Below are 21,290 nucleotides of genomic sequence, written 5' to 3'. Positions count from 1 at the left end.
ATTAAGGTCAGCTGTGGTTAGCATTAGCGTTAGCAACACATCATCAAATAAACTAATTAAGTTAGCTAGCGTTCAGGAAGCTTGCTAATCCTGACAGAACGTCATACTCAAACTTTGGCTGGTTTCATTGTGTTATTTAGGTTAATACACAGATGCAGTGACCCTAACGTTATATATCAATATGTTGTAGCCACTTTAGAAGTTAACTAACTTCTCATACGTCTAAATACAGTCTTTGATCATCATGAAGGAGACAGCTAGCCAGTATAAGCTAATGTCAACTCCACTATGAAAGGGTAAACAGGACTTTGGTGGGTTTACTCTCGAGACTGAATCTCTGGTACTGAGCTGGCTCATTTCGCTGCTCAATATTGACAAAAGGGAAGCCAAGAACAAATGAAAGGAAGAGTTATGTGTCATCCTTTCAGAGCAGCGTCCCTAGTAGCCTCCTCTGAGAGCCTAGCAGGCGTTTGGAGATGCAGATTTCCCATTTGGCCAGAGTGGAATGATGCAGAAGTCAACAAGGAGAAATGGGACTCGAGTAAAGGAGCTGAAGATGGGAAGACGAACAAGAGTCACAATGCTGTAAATCTGGAGTATAAATTAAATGAATTTGCCATCAGCAATATATACTTTACAGTGTATAGGACATCACATATTATTTGCTTTTGTCTGCAGCCGTTTTTTGAAAATCCTGAGGGGAAACTTTCACTGCCTCCATCTTTAAAAGTGCACTCCTGGAAGCGTCCTACGGAGTTTATTGTAAACAAGGTAACCTTCATGCTTCTATGTTAATGATATGGTTGCTGGGGTAGTCTCTGTCTACATCCAATGTCACTTTATAATGATAAAAGTGCTTTATACTTGGACTGGGATGTGTACCACACTATGCACATAACAGTAATACACAGTAGCCAGTGTATGTGTCATACAGGTAAGCACATATCAGTGATTACATCATTTCATGTCAAATTATATGACAAATTGATTATACTTTCTATCTAATTTATCATTAAAACTATACATTTGTTTGTTTAATTTCTTAAGAGCTGCTATTTTCTCCATCCCATTTCACAGTAATTGGATTTATGTGGATTTTTGGATTGTTGGTCAGAAAAAAAATAATCCCTTTTATGACAATATTGTCTTCCTGTAGGATTTTGTGGTCATTTGTTTGCAGCCATTAGATGTTGTGTGTCTTTGACACAGTGTGGAATGTAGTTAAGCAAATCTGCTCTCCAGTTGCCTCCAATGAAGTTTTAATTGCATCACCACAGTTTTCTGCCCCCCCCCCCCCCCCCCCCTCTTAGTGCAGTATTGAGCAATTACTGGAAGCTTCCTGCATTTTGAATCGGTCCTTGCCAGGTCACAAGCTGCCTTTTCCTTCAAGATGTCAAAAGCATTGCATTCATTTCATAGAAGAGGAACACGAGCTAATCGCAGAAGCAATCAGCCGTGCAGATGCAGGCAACGCGTCAGCTGTACTGTGAAACACACTCTTCATCAAGTCTTTACCCGTCTGTATTTACAAAGCCAGTGTTATTGACGGAAATAATTTAAAGCTCTGCTCTGCTCTCACTTAGAGCTGCTGTGATGATGGGAGAAAAAAACACAACCTACCTTGACCCACAGCTGAGCTCTCTCACCATCATCTGACACATTCATTTATTCTTAATTAGTAACGTAGTAGAGTCTATTAACTTGTTAGTGAAATATGCATCCCAGACACATTCTTGGGAGTATCATTACAAGGTGAGACCAGTTTAGGACCTGGGATGAGCAGCTAAGTACTAAGCAGGTTACATATTCATGTCAGTTTGTCGGAGGTGGAATGTTTCAGTCTGTGCCTTTTAATGAAAACAATGATGTGCTTTATTTTAGGTCCCTACCGTTGTTGAAAATCAAATCACCTTTGACCTAATCTCCCCCAATGATCATCTTATTTGCAGTGAGGTTAGTGTCAACGGTTGTTTTCTACTTTTCTATGTAAGATCGCGCTGACTTTTCGGTAACCTGTATCGAACAGCACCTGGATAGTGTAATTCAGATGTCAGACGGAGTGATGTTTGATTGACAGAAATGAAATAGACGGGGGGTAATGCAATGCCCTTCTAATCAGATAATTGATTAGATTCAGCCAATAGATTTAAAGATTGGTTGGTGGTGGTTAAACTAATGATTACTTTTGTCTCCCTTCTCTCCTCCATCTTCGATCCAGCTGATGAGGTGGCTCATTAGTGAGATCTGTATTGTTCAGACGCTGCATAACGGCATATTTACAGAAGATTGTTGGAGCCCTTGGGAGCACATCTACTCGCTGTGTAATGTGGTGAAAGGTCATGTGCCTCTCTACAACAACTATGGGAAATACGTGGTCAGACTCTATTGGATGGTGAGCCTGACACATGCATACAAACCCCCATCCACACATGTGGATCCAACATGTTGACATCCCTGAAGATGAAGTCTCTGCTTCACAACGCCTCTTTGGTAGTCAGACATTTTTAGAGGCGCATTTTAGGAAATGGATGACATGAAATTGCATTGTAAGATCAGACCACAGAGGATGCCGCAGATGCAAGGGGGGTGGGGATGGACTGAGGGTTGGTGGGGGGAAGGGATGAGAAACTCTTATCCACTCAGGGCTCAAATCAATCAGTCTCACTACTGTGCCAAAAGTGTCCGGGCTTCATATATTCTCTGATGAATAGAACGATATCGTTCTTCTCAGAGAGCAAGGCTCAAGTTGGGTATCTATGCCTAGTAAGACCATGAGAGCAGGCACAACCCCTGGAGGGCTTTGTGCACTGCAGTGTCAATCATATTGATTACGTGCGAGTGTAAGGATTTTTTTCTCCTGTTTAAATAAAGCTCATCATTGCATTGTGATACAGGTTGAAGTTGCTGGCCTGTGAGTTGCAGTGTGTGTGTGTTGCTTGCCACAGATCTCCGTGTAGGGGAGATACTACATCAATGTGTCATCTCAGAAAGGGAACTTCTTCCAGCTCTACGATTTGGGTCAGCGAGAGAGTGAAAAAAGACAGAGCTAAAAATGATTGTGTTCTGTAACACTGTGACTCGTGCCTTGACAAACAAGCATGACACGGTTGTAGGCAGCGGTCCCCGTGCCAACCATAGCACGCTACCAGATGGTTGTTGAGATTGCATGAAGCACCCAGCCCCCAACCGCCCCTTCCATTTCCTCGCCTGTTTTTGCTCATAGGATACTCCTTTTCTCCCCTGCTCATTCGATTCTGTATTGTTCCACACCGACTTTCTTTTTTCTCCTTCACGCCGCTGTGAATATCCATTCTCATTTTCTCACCTTGTTTTTCACCGTCCTACACAACTCTGTCTCTCCTTTCCTGCTTTGCTTCCTCTTTCCTCCTTTCACACTGTAGTTTACCCCATCTGCGAACACATCGAGCTCCTCCTCGAGGCGATGGCTCGACAAAACAGTGGAAGAACAAGCAAGAAAGAAATAAAGTGTGCTCGCCCCCACACTGCATCTAGTCCTGCTAGTGCACACTGCTCTGATAGATAAGGAGAGACACAGCTGTGAACAGTCAGTCAGATTATCACCTGCTTGTGCTGCTTTTTCTTACAAGCAGTGTGAAACTGCCCCAGATGGCCAGTAGACAGACCACTCCGCAGACAGCATGTAACAAGCTCTGACACCAAGCAGGATATGCAAGCATAAGGTAGCTAATGCTAGGAGAGGTGTTGCAATGTGAACATCACATATCCGAGATGTTAAGCTTCAGCTCTTATTACCTTTTTAAATGTAGTTGTATCTCCCACCACCATCTACTGACTGTTTGGTAAAGGATTTGGGAGTTTAGACAAGCTTCCTCTGACATGCAGATGGTTATAAAGAAGGAATCTGAGCAGTGGGAGAACACATGGCATAACACACTAAAGTATACATTCAGTCAAACCTGTTAGCGTGCGTGAATTGGATCCTAGTAGAGAGAACAATACCCAAATCTTAGCACTTTTGGAGGGGTTTGAGGTGTTGGAGGGAGCTGCACGAAGGTTTCAGCAAAATAAAAGTTTGAATCGTAAGGTTAGGAAGGCTACCTAGTTCACTCGTATGATTGTGATTGGATGCTACTAGTCAGCTGACGGCCGACGTGTCGATGCATCCATGAGACGATGATAGTGAGCATGGATGAATCAGCTGATGGCTGATCAGTCGATGCCAGTGCCACTTCACTGCTCTGCCTGAAGGCAATGCTCCATTCTGGAGTGAGAGGCTCAGAGTTGCAAGAGGGAATGTATAGCAGCTAAAATATGAATCAATGCATGTAGCAAAACGCAGTTTTTCATCAGTTTCAGGATAGTATACTATGCTCTGAGGTGATGCCTCTTTTGAAGCTGAACTGAATTTTTGAGGATTCTGAGACTCAATACAATTACAATTGCCAGAAGTAAAAAGCTAAGTTTAGGCTAAAAAGAAACACCACAAAGCTGAAGGAGGACTAGTGTTCGGTGGGATGATGTTTAGTAGTCTCATTTAGCCACCTGTTAGCAACCACTCTTTTTAAGACACATAAAAGCTTCAAAATTCACGAGTGGCCTATTTACTAGCACATTTTATGTCGTAGGACAAAAACGTTATAAAACGATGTTAAATTTCGTAGAACTACTACTTGAGGTGCATTGATTGTTAAACTCTTTGTCTTCCTCCCTTGCTTTTAGGGTTGTTGGAGGAAGATAACAGTAGATGATTCGATGCCATTTGATGAGGAAAACAACCTTCTTCTTCCTGCCTCCACCTGTCAGTCGGAGCTGTGGCCAATGTTGTTAGCCAAGGCTCTCATTAAAGTGGCCAGCACAAAGTGAGTCACTGTACATTCCAACCATAACATACATACATACCTCAGTGCTGCCATAAGGAGTTGGGAAACCGTAATAATAGTCTTAAAAGTAAGACGGCTGAAAAACAGACTCAAGCTTATTCCAAGAATGTGTCACTCTAATACGACCACTGTAGAAATAACTCACACACTATGCGTACTTACTCTGTATACTAACTCTGCACACTAAGTACTGTTAGTGCTGTTCGCACCTTTAGCTGCTGGCTCAGGCATCGCCATGTTAAGAGCTGTTGCGAAGCAATCAAAATGCTCCAAATCTCGCATCAAGCACCTTTTTAAATGTGGGTCTAAAATTACAGAAGGAGAATTTTCAGGAGAAATCAGGGTTGAGGATGTTAATTTCCTGGCTGACACGTACGTGCATGTTGAACCTAACAAAGTAAACCGGACCTGCTCAAGCTTACACTCATGCACAAGAACGCCCACAGAGTGCATTTTGCTGACTAAGCCAAACCTTCACCTGGCCTAATCTCTGCCTTGGAGCTGTCTTGAATTTGGTGACAGACGGGCACTGTGTGTGTCTGCGACGGGGCAACATAGCATGCGTAAAGGTGGCTGTGTCCACAGAAGTTTGAGACATAAATGTTTCATCCAAGACAGGAAACAAAGGAGCTTTTCTTCTTATGAATTATTTACGAGTCATAGTGAAAAGGCTTCATACTCAACTCGTACCAAACTTTGCCCAGGTATCTGCTGGGACTGCTGGGTTTCTTGCACAGTTGTCTTTTTCTTTTTTTTAAACCGTTCCTTGTGTGTTTCTCAGTGTAGTGTCTGAGGTCTACGGAGAGATGGGCGAGTTCACCTTTATCCACACCCTCACTGGCTGGATCCCAGAAATCTGTCCGATAAAGTAAGGTCCTCATTGGTCTACTCCACTCTTGTGCTAATTGTTGTATGTCAGTGTCCCCCATATTCGTGCCTTTTGTTAATAGAATGCTTGTGAGAATTGAACTGACTATTGCCAGTTTTAGCACAATAAAGGCTGTGGCCCTCAATGCACTCACACAGTGTGACTAGCTGTGGATTTTTCCTAATTTATAAAGCATACTGGAACAAAGAGGGAGAGAGAAGTGTATTTGTCTACAATAATATGGAAAGTCACTCTTTGGGAGAAAAGAACTCGGGTCTAAAATGGAAACAAGGAAATTCATGATAAAGCGGGAGGAGAGGCAGTGCGGAGTGGAGATTCTCAGCTTGTCAGTGATAGAACTTTAATGGGGCAGCAGTGTTTTGGAGTGGAGCTGGGGAGTGTTTTCTTCTGTTGCTCAGCAGGTAACCTGCTGTTAGTCTTGGGAATCTATCAATACCTACAAGCACTGAGTACGGCAGTGTTTGTGTTTCACATTGATTCGCGACACATCGGCTTGCAGTCCTATGTGCTTGTACACACACACACATAACACAACAGGAACCTGTTGTGCTTAGCTTGCCTTCAGTAAAAACTATTTTCCAAAGGACGTATTGAAGTAGAGAGATGATAGTATTATGTACTTTTGTAGAGAGAGATGTAACAACCCATTGTATTGCAAATAGAGGGATATACACAGTAACGGGAACAGAAACTGCAATATTATCAGGGCTAAGACAGAATGCAGAAACAGTAGATGTCATCTGGAATAGGAGAAGTCAATGATAGACATGAGAGCTCAACATTAGTGCTCAAAAGTTGTACTTTTGTGTTGGACACCCTAACATCTTTTTAGATTTTATATTAATGTCATCCCTTGTAGCCTGTAACCTAGTTTATTTAACTTCCTCTCAGGTCTGTATACCTGGGAAAAACGTGGGATTTCTTACAAGACACCATTCCCATATTCGCACACCCAGATGAGAGTTTGCCGGAGACGAAGTCTCAGAGTGCAGATCCAGCTGCAGGGAGACGTTCCAGCTGTAATGACAGCGAGAGTCAGCTGCCAGAGCCAGAGAAAAGTCAAGGTCTGAATTGTTAATGAATTGTCAACAGACACAAAGACATACAAACACAGAAAGGCAAACACATATGCACACATGCATACCCGGAAACATACATAACATACTTTGCTTGGACATTTAATTGAGTTAGTCAATGAAATCAATCTATATGTGCAGTACTGTACTACATATTTGTATACAGTATGTGTGCACAGTGTGTAAATCTCCATTTTCCTCCCTCTGCATCCATAATTCAACTTCTATGGTGCATGACAATGAATATTTCATTGTCCTACAAAAACACAAGCGTATCAATGATTCAATTCTGTTATTGCAGTAATAACGCTTAAGCCTTTTAACATTCACAGCATTGATTGTTGATTTACTCCGTTGGTCACTATCATGCCATCCTGCAAATGACCTACATTTTCCTGCCATTGCTCCTCTGCCTCTTTCCTGATGTTTCAAGCATCACTTCCTGTTTTCCCAAGCCCATGTATTATGTAGCGGAGGGAGGGTTAATGTGTGTATGGTGGACTATAAATAAGCCAGCAGAGGGAGCAGTGGCAGGGTGAATTATTTGGCGTTCCCGCAGGGCAGAAGAGCCTTCCAAGTCGAATGTGGTTATGTGATGAAGGCAGGATTGAAACGTGTCCTCAGAAAAGAGTGTGTGGCTTGGAGTTGTTTCAGGTCATGAGAGATACAGTAAAGGCTTTTTAAAGTTTGTACAATTAATTAAAAAAAAAAATACTGACACCTTCACATTAACACGAGTGGGCCGCAGTATGAATTCAATTCCCTCTCTTTTGCTCTCATATTTACCCACCTGTTCTCTCTGCCAGTAATCTGTGACTCGGTCTCTTCTACAATTCCACATGTTTACAACAACAAAAGTGTTGGATATTACTAACATAATGTAATGACATGCACGCACAAAGTTGTATTACTTCACAGAACAGTTATCCTTTAGGGAAATGCATTACATGGTGCTCACATACATGCATGCAAACACAAAAAGAACCTTAACATTCTTTCTCTTTTCTTTTTTCGGTGCCCTCTGTAGTGTTCCATTGAAATGCACAGATTGAAATGCATAAATCACTATGCAGCATGAGAACCACTTCTCTGTTCAATTCTTAATGTGTAGCCTTTATATTAGTGTAGCAGCGCTTCAATCTCTTTTCATCATGGTCCTTCAAATTGATTTTCCATGTCTCCTGGCCCATGTGCTCCTTATACCATACTCCGAGATGCACCATGGGGGAAAGGGCCATCCATAGATAACCTAGATACTCTCTCTTGTTGCCTTATGTATACCTGTGGAGGCCAATAGTGCTGTCACATCTCCAGGCTTACATTTTACATTGATTTAGAAATGTAGCTTTTTATTGTCTGTATCAGCTTTACTTTTAACTTTTCATTGGTAGATGGCACACATTTTTATTATATCAATAAGTTGAATCAGTCAGTCAATCATTTCAGTGACAGTATCTCTCATTTTGCATGTGTGTGCATGTTTGACTGTGTGAGTTTGCATATACCGACACTTACTTATGTCAGTCTTCTTTGTGTGCGTTCCTCAGGTACCCCCGAGGTGGTGGTGTGTGCCAGCTACTACCCACTACAGCCACATAACAATTCCTTTGGGTTTGGACAAATGGTTTGTCTTTTCTCTATTCCCCCTCTCTCGCTGGCTATGCATACACTAGCTTATTCGAGAAGCATCAGCATCTATGAAAATGAGATTTCACCTACTGTAGACTGTATTCAGATCTTCAAATGCTCCCAATCTCGCGTTAAGCATCTTTAAGGTTTAACCTTCATGGAGACATTCTCGCTCATTTGTGTGTTTACCCATATGCATTCAAATAAATATAAAGACAGAGTCATTTTAAATGGGGAATTTAATTTCATTAACTCACACGTTACAATGTGAAAACATATCATTATTTCAGTACTTTTTAAAAATATATACTGTCTTAATCACCTCTGTTATATAGCACAGTTATGTGAAAAATGTTATCTAGATCCCCAAAGTGGGTGGTGGAGATGAAACATAACAGTACTTGTGACCTGGGGGCATGGTGTGTTCTATTTGGATGCTTCTCCTCAACAGGCTTCACTTGTTTTATTATTTACATCCATGATAAGGATAATTATTTGACAGGATTTATTTTTGTTGGAGGTGTTTCATCACCTCCAGTCTCTGATCCTCGGTCAGAATCCCATTTTGAGAGTTTTGACTTGATTCATCTGTCGAGTTGGTTGCAGGTGACAGTAATTCTCAGTATGGGAGAATATGTTTTAAACTGCATTTATGTATTTTCACGAGTGAGTACTGCATGTGTGTTTATTTCTGTCTCTTTGTCTATATGCGGGTACGCAGGCTAATTCCTCAGAGTATCTTCGTCAGTACGGTCTCTCCTTGCTGCACAGCCACATTGTTCTGTTGACAAGAACCAGGGCATGCCAGCTGGAGGCACCACCCAAACCTCCACCTGTACCCCAATGGAAACTCATCCGCCCGCGGAAGGAGATCGTGGTCACCGATGAACCACAAAGTGCGTGAGAGACAAAGAAGGAGGCAGGAAATGAAAAAATTAAGTTTGGAAAAAATGCTAGCGAGGGGTAAACCAGGAGTAGGATGCAGGGGAGGATATCAAACAAATAGAAAAGCACAAATTATGTGATAGAGTGTAGGTGCATTTCATAAATAAATATGACTTGAAAGGAGAGCGAGTGCTAATGCAGGAGCTTCAGAACCTGCTGCACAGAGGGCATACAGTACCACATGCTGAAATGAAAAAAAGGACGATAGCTACAATATTTCTGCAATGAAAATAGCTGCTGGCTTGGGCATATCTGGCATCAGCTGATCTGTGGGTGAAACAAAAAAATGCAGTAAAAAGCAGTGCCGGCATGATGTGTGAGACTTTTTTTTCTTTTTCTCCCTTTTCTCTTTTCGCAGAGCTTCCTTTGTCAAAACCAGAGAAGTTCATTGAAGTCGCCAGCCCTTTTCTCTCCTATCCTGCCAAGAGCAGCGTCGACCGGATACCTGAGTTGTGTGTACACTTAACTGTGTCGTTTAAAGAGTATTTTCTATACTAGCTAACCTTCGCTGTCGCCTCACTGTAGAGAAAGCAAAGCAGGAAAACAGACTCCATCTGGGGATCAAAAAAGAACGTTATCATGATATCATTAGTCTTTTCCTCATCCTCTTACTCTACCATTCTCTCTGCAACAGGGCAATGATATACAGGTAGCAGTTGAAAAATGTAAACTATATGGGTGTCGAAGCCTACAATGTTATCAAGATTGTTTTTTCCCCACTATATTCACCTAAAGAAATGTTTGCTTGCATTCTTAAGCTAAGAAAGAAAGTCGCATATCAAAGCAGCATTACGGTGCTACAGTGTTATGTTGTTCTGGTGTCATTTGATGTCTATTATGTGACATGCATGACTCATTTGTAGATGATATGATGTATTGCTTCTAAATGTGTCACCGTGAGATGAGATGCGGTATGATGTGATGTGTGCATGTGCTATATGTCCACATAACAGAGAGGCCAAGCAGAGCGCCCAGAGGAAACGCTCCTACGGATCCCCTCTGGTGTCCATTGCTGAGAGAGAGGAGACCGAATACAGAGTAGGCCTTCAGCCAGATGCAGCTGAATGCACCACTAACTCACCAGACATCACAGAAGACAAAATAGAGGTACATAGAACTACTGTCTGCTGGGGCACAGAGATGATTTCTATATTCAGTGTGTGTGTGTGTGTGTTTAACATTTTAAGGAGCATCTTGTTGTTGAACAAATAACCTCAATAAAGTGTAGATACCCACGCCGTTTATTGAAAGAGGTATAAGGATCTGTGAAGCCCAGCGTAATGCTGTCTGCCCTGTAAGAATGCAGTTGAAGGCTCATCAGAGTAGCCCTGTGTGTCAGTGACAACAAGGCTGCCATCCCCCAGTCTCAAAGTCACTTCTCTTGTCTCCCAGCCAGGCCACCACTGACCAGGGGCACTTGCCGACTAAAGACAGATCCAGTGAGGGAAGGGAGATGAGGGCGGGCAGCACCAGAGAGAGAGACAGACAGACAGACACAGAGATGAGAGTAGAAACAATGATGGAGAGGAATAAAGAAGGGGGGCAACTACACAGAATACGAAAGGAGGGGGACTGAAAAATGGAGAGAAAGTGACAGTTGGACAGGGAGAGATGAAAGCAGAGCAGCAAACAGAGAAAAGAGAAAAGGGAACCTCTGTTGTGTGTTGGTGGTGGTGGTGAACGGAGTGCGTGGGTTTTCATACAGGGCGAGGTCGTGTACTGTGCTGATGGAAAAAAGCAGTGCAATTAGATGGTGAGCCATCAGTGTCAGAGTCTCCTGGGGGTTTCATTATTACACTTCACTCCTAGCATACAGAGAAAAAATAGAGTTTATATTAATCGCCCTCTTGTGTAACTGTGACCAGTTATAGCGCGGTTAGGCTAGGGCAGTATGGACATGCTAATTTGATGTGTCATTTGGGTTTGATGTGCATGTGAACGTGCACTCATGTGGATTGGTTTGAGTATGTGTGCCACATTTTTACTCAGTGTGTGTTTCCCGCTCTTCGCAAGTGTGTGGTGGGTCACGTGCTGAGGGGGCTGTACATCAAGTGAGAAGGTTTTTTTTTTTTGCTGTTTGGACCCCTCCCTCTGTTTCTGTCAGCAACGATATCAACCTCTGTGCCAAGCTCCTAAAATATAGCAAGGTCACGTCACATGCTGTCGCTAATACCCTCTATGGCCTACTCACTCAACATTAGTGTGGGTAAAATCATTAGAACCTGGTTTAACAGTGAATATCCTTCTGCTTGTCAACTTACTGTAAATTGCAACAAAGATATATTTAACTTGATTGTATTTAACATTTTCTTTCATGTACACTTTATAAATGTGAAATATGGAGAGAGTTTCTTGGAGAGCAAAGACTTAACTCTGGCTGTGGAAAATAAAGCCCCATGAAGTGTGGGATTAAAGAAATGTGCTTTCGTCTACCCATCAATCCATAACTGTGATGTGATCACAGAAAAAAAAAATGGCTGCTGCTCCAAAAGTAGCAGCTTAAAATCCCGGGAGCTTTGTGTGTAAGATGTATCAGTCTGAATGCCCTCTTACTGTACACAGGTAAGCAATCTAACAAATAGCATGCTGTGGGTGGATGAGACATGACCACGCCTTAGAGCTAAAACACTTCACACACACATTCACATTTTTTTGTTGCAGTGGAAGTGTTGCTATAGTGGTAGAGAGGAGGTCAAGTGTACCTCCCAATCCAAATGCCTCTTTCCGTCTGTCTGGGTCTCCGGGTACTTATTCAAATAAGTGGTGACTCACAAACACACACACACTTACTCTGAATCACCCAGAGAGTCTTGGCTGGTATTGCTTTGAAGTAACACCACACAAAGACATGATTCCTATTCAGAGCTGAGTAAACTGTTGGATATTCACCAGGGCTCTGGTGGAAAGTGAAGCTAGCTGATACAGGTGTACCACTTGAATCTAGCTTAGTCATCAAAGCAGCGGTGATGCCCTTCTCCTGATCACACCATCTCGTGCCTTGCTCACACAGAAGTGTGTGTGGTATTTGAAGGATTTGATAATGACTCATTAGCTGTATTTCTCTATTGTGTCGGGCAGACGAGCATGAAATCCGAGCATTTGCGTAATCCCCCTCTAAGAGAGGAAACATGCTAAACAACATAATAACTCGTCTCAAAGTAAATTAGAGCTGGTATTCCCTGGTGGTGTTTTTTTTTTTTTTTTAGCTTTGAGCAGCCCTTGTCACATTAAACCGTGTCTCGTGTCCTGTGGTGTTCGGCAAGAATGGCGCAACACCACAGCTGGCATGGAATCACTAGAGGGCGGAGGCGTATCTCTGGCAGTGTTACTCTAGCAGCAACTCACTGTTCATGCCTCTCTCTCTCTCTCTCTCTCTCTCTCTCTCCCTCTCCCTAAGGTTACTGCAAAGGACATGAAGAAGGACAATGATGACATCTCCAATGGTAAAAGCTGTTCTTTTGCATTGCGCGGCCCTTCATTAATGTTGAAAATAAGGTTGCCTTATCTGAGGTCAAATATTAGGTGACCAGAAGGGGCAGATGCTCATTAATTCAGTTTTATTGGAAATGATGAATGTAGTGAAGGTCTTCATTATTGGTCGACTTGAACAGCATATGTGCAGCGTAGCCAGTATTAATATGATTAAAAGGATGTCCGTTTGTCGCCTTTACTCCCTCCATCTTTCTCTCCATGCTTCTGTCTGTTGGCCAAGACACTTTGAAGAAGATGGGACTGAAATCATGCCTCATGACGAGCCAGTTCCCTGCCTTCTCTCTGCCCCCGTTTTAGTTGCTTAGTAACACCTGCAGTTTGAGTTAGCGGACCACCATTGCTCAGCAGCAGAGACACTGGCCCTCGCAGCCTCAGCTTTCTGATCAGACTTCTCACTTTGAGAAGAGCCTGGGGGCACAGAGCAACTGTGTGTATGTGTGCGCATGTCTGTTGTTATTTTGGTGGAGAGTGTGTCTGTGTGCCGTTGTCTATGACTTTGCTCTGCATGCATTGAGTAAGTGGGAGTGAGTGAGTGGGAGTGAGTGAGTGGGAGTATGGATGTGCATGTGCGCTTACACTATGCCATTATGTGGGAGTTTGGCCAATTCAGCGCACTTTGTTTAAGATAATGATTTGAATCTAGGATAACTTGCTATGAGTCACAAGAGGGAAAGCATTTTCTTACATGCAGCATTTTGAAAAATGTGAGATTTCACAGGCAGGTCTATATCTATTTGGTATTAAGTGTGGCATGAAAAGCGCCATTCATCTCTCATGCTACTAGCTTGATAAGGACATGTATTGAGATGCTGCAGAGTTGTATTAACAATAATGACTGATATTAATTAAAGTACTTTATAATCCATATCTCTTCTATCTCTAACTGAATGTCTAACCCACCAAAAATGTTTCTTAATAACAATATTAATCATAAATGAATCTCCCTTCCAGATCAACCCAAAACTGCATTGGAGGAGCCTGTAACTGAGGAACCCATCATGCAGAAGACCTGGATGGACCTGGATGACTTTGCTAAATGCTTTCAGTGAGACACACACACACACACACCCACACACACACACACACACGCACACACACACACACACACACACACACAAATATGTACTTATGTACATGTGCAAACATACTGTACCAATCGATAAACACAGACAGTTGTGAGAAGAGAATGGTTGAAGGGGCTAAACAATGATGTGGTAAAGATTATAATTGCTTTTATTAATTTATTTGTCATTTTCTTCCAGGACACTCTTGGTGTTTCATAAACCGCAAATCTACCCACATCATATCCATAAATCACATTTTAAGGTAAAGTATGTGACATATTTCTGAATGTTTGGTCTCCAGTGCTGATATTTTCCCAAACTTTTCCGTGTTTTTGACACATTAATGCTTTTTGTTTGTATTGGATAGATTGTTATTAATGTTGCTGTTGTGTTCTGCAGAGAGCCGTCTTGTCCAAAACTGCAACAGGCACCAACTGTAGTGGGTCATCTACAGACTCCACTGGATCCCTCCTTGTGAAATCTACTGTAGCAAGCCCTGAAGTACACACACACACACACACATACAAACACACAGAATCACACACATGCTCCAAGAAATGCAAATGAGCATAAAATGTGCTATGTGTGATTCAATCTTACTCTGTACACATGCTGCAGTACATTGCAAGTCGGAAATGGATAATTCCGAGTCGGTATTCCCGACTTCCAATCTAAATGCATCCCACATACGTCTGCTTGGGAAAACATGGACGCCCCGCAGATAACTGATGTGTGTCTGGCAAGTCTCTAAGCTTCACACGCTTCAAATATTTACAGAGCCTCTACATCATTTAATACCATTAATGGAGAGAAACCGTGAATAAAGAAATGATCATTTAACTAACAACTTCAGAGTCCTGTGGGAAAATATTAAAAGAAAATCAGTTTTAGACATTTCAAGAGATATGAGCGCATGATAAATGGGTACATCTTAAAACCCTGTTTCTGTTCAAGGGTGAACAGAAACATTTTGGCATCTTGTAAATAGCTACATCTTTTAGTTAAGGGTGTTTTGTCAAACCGTTTTTTCCGAGGCCAACAATGAACCATGCATTTAAGACTGACACGAGGTTTGCTGCCCTAACATTTAATGGCAGTCTGTTTCAGAGTCTGAGGCCACAGCAGTAGGCTCTATAGGCACAGGTCATTTATCTTAGGTACAAAAAAAGATGCAGCTTCCTGAAGGATTAGAAATTCAAGGATATCCACAGATTGTAAGCTGTGCAAAGCTTTGTAAGTAATGAGGAGGATCTTAGAATACATTACAAATGTAATCGCTATCTGCTTCACTGGCACCAGCACAACAGACATTTAGTCTGATTTGGTGTCTGGTAAAAGTACCGTAGTCGTGTAAAAAACAGTGTGCGTTTGTGTGTAGCGCAGGTTTTTGTCTGACTGTGTGTTAGTGTGAGTTTGCACGTCTGTGTTTATAGACTGCTGAGTCTGCTTGTCACTCCAGACACGTATGCGTTCCCTCCCTCTTCTCTTGTTCTCTATTTGTCTTTTCTGCACATCTCTCGGTCTCCTGCTTTTGTCTTTCTCACTGGATGCTTTTTCTTATATTACTCTCCTATGTCAGTACCACCTTAAAAAGCTTCTTTAACTCACTCGGCTCTTTTCTATCTCTTCTTATTGCCTCCATTTACCTGCCCTTCTTTCCCTCTCTTCCTTTGTGTTTTCATCCACCGTCTCTTGAACTAAGCCACCCTTCTATCAGTTTATCTATCATTCGTCCCTACAGCTTTCTGCTCTTTCTCTCTTTCACTTGTTCTTTTCCTTGTCTGCTTTCACACTGATAAGTAAGGCCAGTGTGTATGTGTGTGTCTTTGTATCTCCCCCCCCACCCCCACCCCCCAGTGTCCAGAGGTGAGAGGCACTTACTACCTGTGTGTGGACAGCCTGCAACCTCTCCAGATCCTCATCAGCTTCTCTGCTCTGCTTCTCTGGGGAGATGCAGCTGAAGAGAGTAAGGATTTATCGATAAAACACACACACACACCCCTACCTAGATGCTCACAAACAAAAGGATTTTCTGACGCATGTAATGTAAGGAGCTTGACTCAAGTCTCTAACATCCAGAAGGCAGTATGAGGGGGATGACAATTTGCTAACGGCAATTCTAACTCTCTATAAGTATGCACAAACCATACCCTGGAACCTATTTGGAATAAACAGTATATGTACATATTCATAAAAACACTCATACAATGTATGAACATTCCATGGATATGGCCTACTATGTGTCTGATATTTCACCAGTACACATTTTCTCTCTACTCTCCAACACCTCATAGAAAAGGAACTGTCCGCAGCATGTAGGTCTTCAGTTCTCATCGCCCAGGCCTACTCCTGGAGAAGCCTGCAATCTCAGCTGCCAGTACTCACCATCAAGACCACCTCCTCAAAGGCCACCATGTTTAACTTACCCCCCGGGTAGGACAGCCTTAATGAACACTGAGAACTGTGTACTGTATTGATCACAATTAAAAGCTTAGATCAAGCTCATGATCAGACTAGGGTGTCACAAAATATATGTTCCCAGACTCTGTAATCCCCATTAACTATAACACAGTAGTATATCCGTTAGTATACCATTTCATGCTTTGTGTGTCTGTGTAAAGATATTGACATCTTGATATTGCCATGCAATGCTAATGAAACATTCTACTCCATACTAGGAAAAGTCTTCACACGAGTGACCAGTCTAGTCTCTTGCTTGGTTAATACTCTGGCAATTTTCTGATATATTTTAAACTCATCAATTTATGTAAATTTTCACATTTAACATAAGAATCCAAACAAAATGTCATCGCTTTTCACATTTCCTTTTTCCACTCACGCTTGAATCTCATAACCCTAAATTACCCTCAGCGCTCATCAGCCTGGCATTAATGATGCCAAGGTTAGAGCTTCAATTCCCATCATGGGAACCTATTATAAAAATATATGCATTTTTTGGACAGCGCACTTGGGAGCTTTCGATGAAAGAGTTTCACCCTTGTTATGATTTTTACAGCCAGGCAGAGAATATCTGCCTACCTCAGATGCTCTGAAAAGCAGTAAAAAGCATCCGTCCTGGTCTCTATTAATGGGTGCTTCTTGGCCTAGAAGCAGAGGGCCTAATTTCTGGGGTCAGGTGCAGGTATGCAGCAGTGCAATTACCACTGAGCCATAATTACACTCATAGCACTCAACTTATCATGCCCATCTGCCCCATAGTACACTCTCTCCAAGAGAGAATAGCTGACATGTCCAGGCTTTTGGGCAGCACGCCACCTCTTTTCCTCATGTCCCTGATAGCCCATCTGTATGAGGTACTCTAGTTATTTTCTATAATCTGTTTACTGACCCTGTGTGCTGTCGTCTTCTACATTTTTCCCATACTCTTCACCTTCTTTTCTCTCTTTCATATGCTGTCCAGAGCACAAGCCCAGCTCTGCCCCAGTGCTCATCCATCTAGTTAGGCTGTGATGTTTGAATTATGTAAAGCTAATGGGGCCAAGGAAGCAGGGTTCCACTCTCTCATGCCTGAACAGGCCCTGTGAACTTAGCTTGGCACTTGGTAGGCAGGACATTAGGCTACATCACTTCTGACTGTTTGACCCAATCAGTATTACTTGACAGAAACATAGTTTCATGCATTTTTTATCTATGATTATGCAATTAATATTACCAAATACTGTGAAGCCACAGGGTCGTTGGTGGAGGGATAGCTCTGTGCTCTTTAATACCAGTTTCCTAAGTTTAGTAGCCTAATATTTAGCCATTGTTTCTCTTAGTAATGCAATGAAAAAATAAAGTAAATCGTCTAGAGCCCAGCCTGGGGGTCAGGAACCGCAAGGGGTCGCAAGATAAATCAGAGGTCTTGAGATAATTAACAAGTTTTTTGTATTTTTATTTATTATTGAAGATCAAGATAGTTTCTGCCGGCCTCTAAATCTTTTTAAATGAAACTCTAAGAAGGCAACATCATTCTGTGATTGGCCTTGTAGCAACATATGCAGCCAGTGAAAAGGAGTCATGAATAGACTTCATCTTCATAATGTATCACAAGCCAAATCGATGTGGAACCCCTGTTTTAGAATAATTGATATTGTCCAGTAAATGGACAGTAGTGGATTATTTGTTAAAAAAGCTTCCTTTGTCTCCCTTCCAGGCGCCATGTCTTGTCCTTCCACACAAAGGCAGCACTGGGCTACCACGTTCACCTTTGCAGCAAGACATCTTTCCTGTTTGGGGATGAAGAAACCATCATGTCACAACTCACCAAGGTGTTCAAAGCAGTCAGTTGACATTGATAGTAATTTGATAAAACACAAAGTCATTTTAGTTTTTTTGCTGAATAAGGAATGTTCATTTAATAATTTTGTTTAATCTGTGGATAATGCTTATGAGGATCCATCTGTGGATAATGTACTGTACATTAGATTTTCTCTTTCTCTTTAGTCTGAGTACACACAGCAATTTCCTTTGACTCAAAGTCACTTCCTTGCTCATAAAAGCTAAAATGAGTTAAAATACAGTGGTGTGAAACAAATGAACTAGAAAGCACTGAGAGCATAAAATAAAAACCTCTGCCAAGGTTACAAAATCCTTTTAAAACTAAAAATTATGAATTCTTTTTTTGATATTCCTAATCTGGATATGTGTTGGAACAAAGAAAACTTATATACAACCTGTAAATGCAACCTGTTCAATCTCATGACAATTTAAAAAGTACAGAACATAACTTGGTTGAACAGAGAGACGGACAGGATAAAATAGGTCTAGTTGCAATGTGCTTGCTGTCACATTTTTTAATAAGGCCTACTCCAGCTTCAATTTTATAAATCACATCGTGGTAGTAAGATGATGCCTCAACACCAAAGTTCACATGGAAATGTCTTGGTATTGTGGCCGTTCTGCTTTTCTCCTCTATTTAACTCGCATTCTGCTTGTAACCGTAAACACAATATAACTGCTACACCCCACTGCTTTCCCTTTTTTTAAACAGGAAAGTGCTCGTTTCACTGACCAGGCTTCGTCTATATGGAGGGCCCTGTCCAGATTGGTGTCTTCCTTTAGCGATGAGCAGGACCAGCCAGCAGCCAGAAGAACCCTGGAAGAGGCTCACTGTCCCCAAAACATCAACACCACCCTGGGAAAAGGGCAACACCGCAAGGTAGCTTGTTCACCTACACAGTATAGTCCTATGCAGTTGTGTGGTACATTACTGTACAGCTCACCTTGCTTTATACTACAGTTGCTACATCTAGATGCAGTCGGATTGGCTAATTCACATTTTGTAGTACTCCCGTGAAGTATGTAATTGAGTTAATAATGAGTGAAAAAGATGTCCATTCATACTAATAATACTTAATACTCATGATTATCTGTGTCACTTTTCACAAAGCTGCTTCTTCTACTTGTTTGAATAGTAAAATAACATGTTTTCTAAGCCTGATGAAGTGTTTCTATTTAAATATCACATTGCTTTTAAAGTTTAGAATTTACATTAAATGGCTGTTGAAATTGAAATCTCCTTCTTATCAATGTCTGTAGACAGACAGCAGTGATTAAATTAAAAAATGAAATGATGTGGAGTCCAACTACCCGCCTACTTGAGGAACAGGTGGGGGGGGGTTGTCTCAAAGGATAATGAATTATCTCTTATCTAAACTGTCATTCTAATACACTTACAAGGATGTAAATTACAAAAATCCAAATACCTGGAAAAATAAGCATCTTGACACACAGACACACAATTGCTAATGTGTGTGTGTGTGTGTGTGTGTGTGTGTGTGTGTGTGTGTGTGTGTGTGTGTGTGTGTGTGTGTGTGTGTGTGTGTGTGTGTGTGTGTGTGTAGGTGTTTAACTCTGCAGTTTACAAAATGCTGTTTGAGGCTCTGGGCAGGAAGCTGACATCGGAGGAGCGCTTTGCTATACTGGCCCTCACAGATGACCCTTCACTCTCGGCCACTGACCCCAAAGAACACTCCCCTACATGTAAGTGCCATTTGTGTGTTTGTTAATGTTGTATGTTATCCATCTACGTATACATGGCTAAAACTCCAGTAAACTGATTTAAATCAATTTAATTGAAAGTAATCTCCTTTTGCCTTTCCTATAGTTCACGATTCAATATTAACTTGCAATGTTCTGCTGTTATTCTCTAAAGTGGATGTAGAATCAAAGCCTCCAGAAAGCTGGAGAGACAGGGAGCCGACAGACGGGGAGGTCAAGGCAGTCACCATTCTGCAGGCTGCGTTCAAAGGACGCTTAGTGCGAGAGATCTTGAATGCCTCAAAACCAGGTGAAAACACTCACACACCTTGGAAATGTATTCATTCAAATATCATGGTCCGGTTTAAATATTACCTTTTGAATAGTTGAAAATACAAACTTATTATTGTTAGCGAGATAGTCTTGAATTCCGCTTTCTTCTTCAATGCTCTAGGTTTGAAAGGCAAACACATTTGCAGTGATTGGGATGGCTAAAGGGTCCACATAAAGGGAACTAAAACAACAGAACACCTGTGTTTTGTTTTCTAGATTATTATTTAGTGTCTGAAAACAACACACACAAAACACCTCTGTGTCTTACATTCACTGTTTGATTCAGCCCAATGGCATATATTGAGCCTCTGAGCGGAGGCACAAATACGTATTGATGAGACCGCCACTCTTACTAATACACCCTGACAGATGAGGGGTGGCCACACAGGGGATGTACACACACACACACACACACACGTGCACAAAACATTCCTGCATCAATAGCCAAACCTCTCAAAAGTGACAGCAAGTGAAAGATGGGCAAGAGAATACGTGGAAACACTGAACAAGCTATTCCTTTGTAAATGGATTCATCAATGTTTCTTTGTAATAATGTGTTGCTTTTGTTAAATTTGTCCTCATTTTCAGTTCAATTGTTTTTTAAATCCAATTTTCTCCAGAAGTGTTCCTAATTATCTTACTGTGAAGGTGCACCGCTGTTTGCAGCATTACATTCTCTATTTATTGCATGGACCTGAAGTTAACACACAACACTGTCACCATCTGAATAACTTGCACATCCTCTATGGGAGTACGCACAACCTCATTAATGCAGTATTTGCATAAAACAGTACTGTACAATTGTGGTGATGGAAATTTAGACGTATTTTTTTTATGGCTTGAAAATTTAATTTGAGCATCGGAAACATCCAAAATATCCACATCATTATAGAACCACTCAGCCAGCAACCTCGAATATATTGCTGGTGGCGCGCAAACACACACGCACACACGCACAAACACACACACACACACACACACACGCAGAGGCTGAACAGCTTGACTTCTATAAAATAGG

General features: G+C 41.7%; 1 protein-coding gene across 1 annotated transcript in view; it reads left to right on the top strand.

Moving 5' to 3' along the window:
* The first annotated feature begins 353 nt into the window (after window positions 1–353).
* adgb (androglobin) overlaps window positions 354–21,290 on the top strand; it is a 34,403-nt gene continuing 13,466 nt past the window's right edge. Inside the window, exons 1-21 of the mRNA XM_076084556.1 lie at window positions 354–585; window positions 679–771; window positions 1,882–1,953; window positions 2,219–2,392; window positions 4,702–4,841; window positions 5,644–5,730; window positions 6,643–6,815; window positions 8,375–8,451; window positions 9,178–9,352; window positions 9,760–9,853; window positions 10,355–10,508; window positions 12,799–12,844; window positions 13,845–13,938; window positions 14,156–14,219; window positions 14,357–14,458; window positions 15,815–15,923; window positions 16,252–16,390; window positions 18,114–18,228; window positions 18,951–19,118; window positions 19,804–19,942; window positions 20,115–20,249. Coding sequence (XP_075940671.1) covers window positions 397–585; window positions 679–771; window positions 1,882–1,953; window positions 2,219–2,392; window positions 4,702–4,841; window positions 5,644–5,730; window positions 6,643–6,815; window positions 8,375–8,451; window positions 9,178–9,352; window positions 9,760–9,853; window positions 10,355–10,508; window positions 12,799–12,844; window positions 13,845–13,938; window positions 14,156–14,219; window positions 14,357–14,458; window positions 15,815–15,923; window positions 16,252–16,390; window positions 18,114–18,228; window positions 18,951–19,118; window positions 19,804–19,942; window positions 20,115–20,249 — 2,539 coding nt within the window. The 5' untranslated portion in view covers window positions 354–396. The remainder of the gene's footprint in view (window positions 586–678; window positions 772–1,881; window positions 1,954–2,218; window positions 2,393–4,701; window positions 4,842–5,643; window positions 5,731–6,642; window positions 6,816–8,374; window positions 8,452–9,177; window positions 9,353–9,759; window positions 9,854–10,354; window positions 10,509–12,798; window positions 12,845–13,844; window positions 13,939–14,155; window positions 14,220–14,356; window positions 14,459–15,814; window positions 15,924–16,251; window positions 16,391–18,113; window positions 18,229–18,950; window positions 19,119–19,803; window positions 19,943–20,114; window positions 20,250–21,290) is intronic.

The sequence above is a fragment of the Anarhichas minor genome, unplaced genomic scaffold, assembly GCF_050575085.1.
Source record: "Anarhichas minor isolate MPS153535 unplaced genomic scaffold, ASM5057508v1 ptg000136l, whole genome shotgun sequence".
Taxonomy (NCBI): Eukaryota; Metazoa; Chordata; class Actinopteri; order Perciformes; family Anarhichadidae; genus Anarhichas; species Anarhichas minor.
Note: the sequence above shows the minus strand (reverse complement) of the source record. Positions and strands in the feature narration are given on the sequence as shown.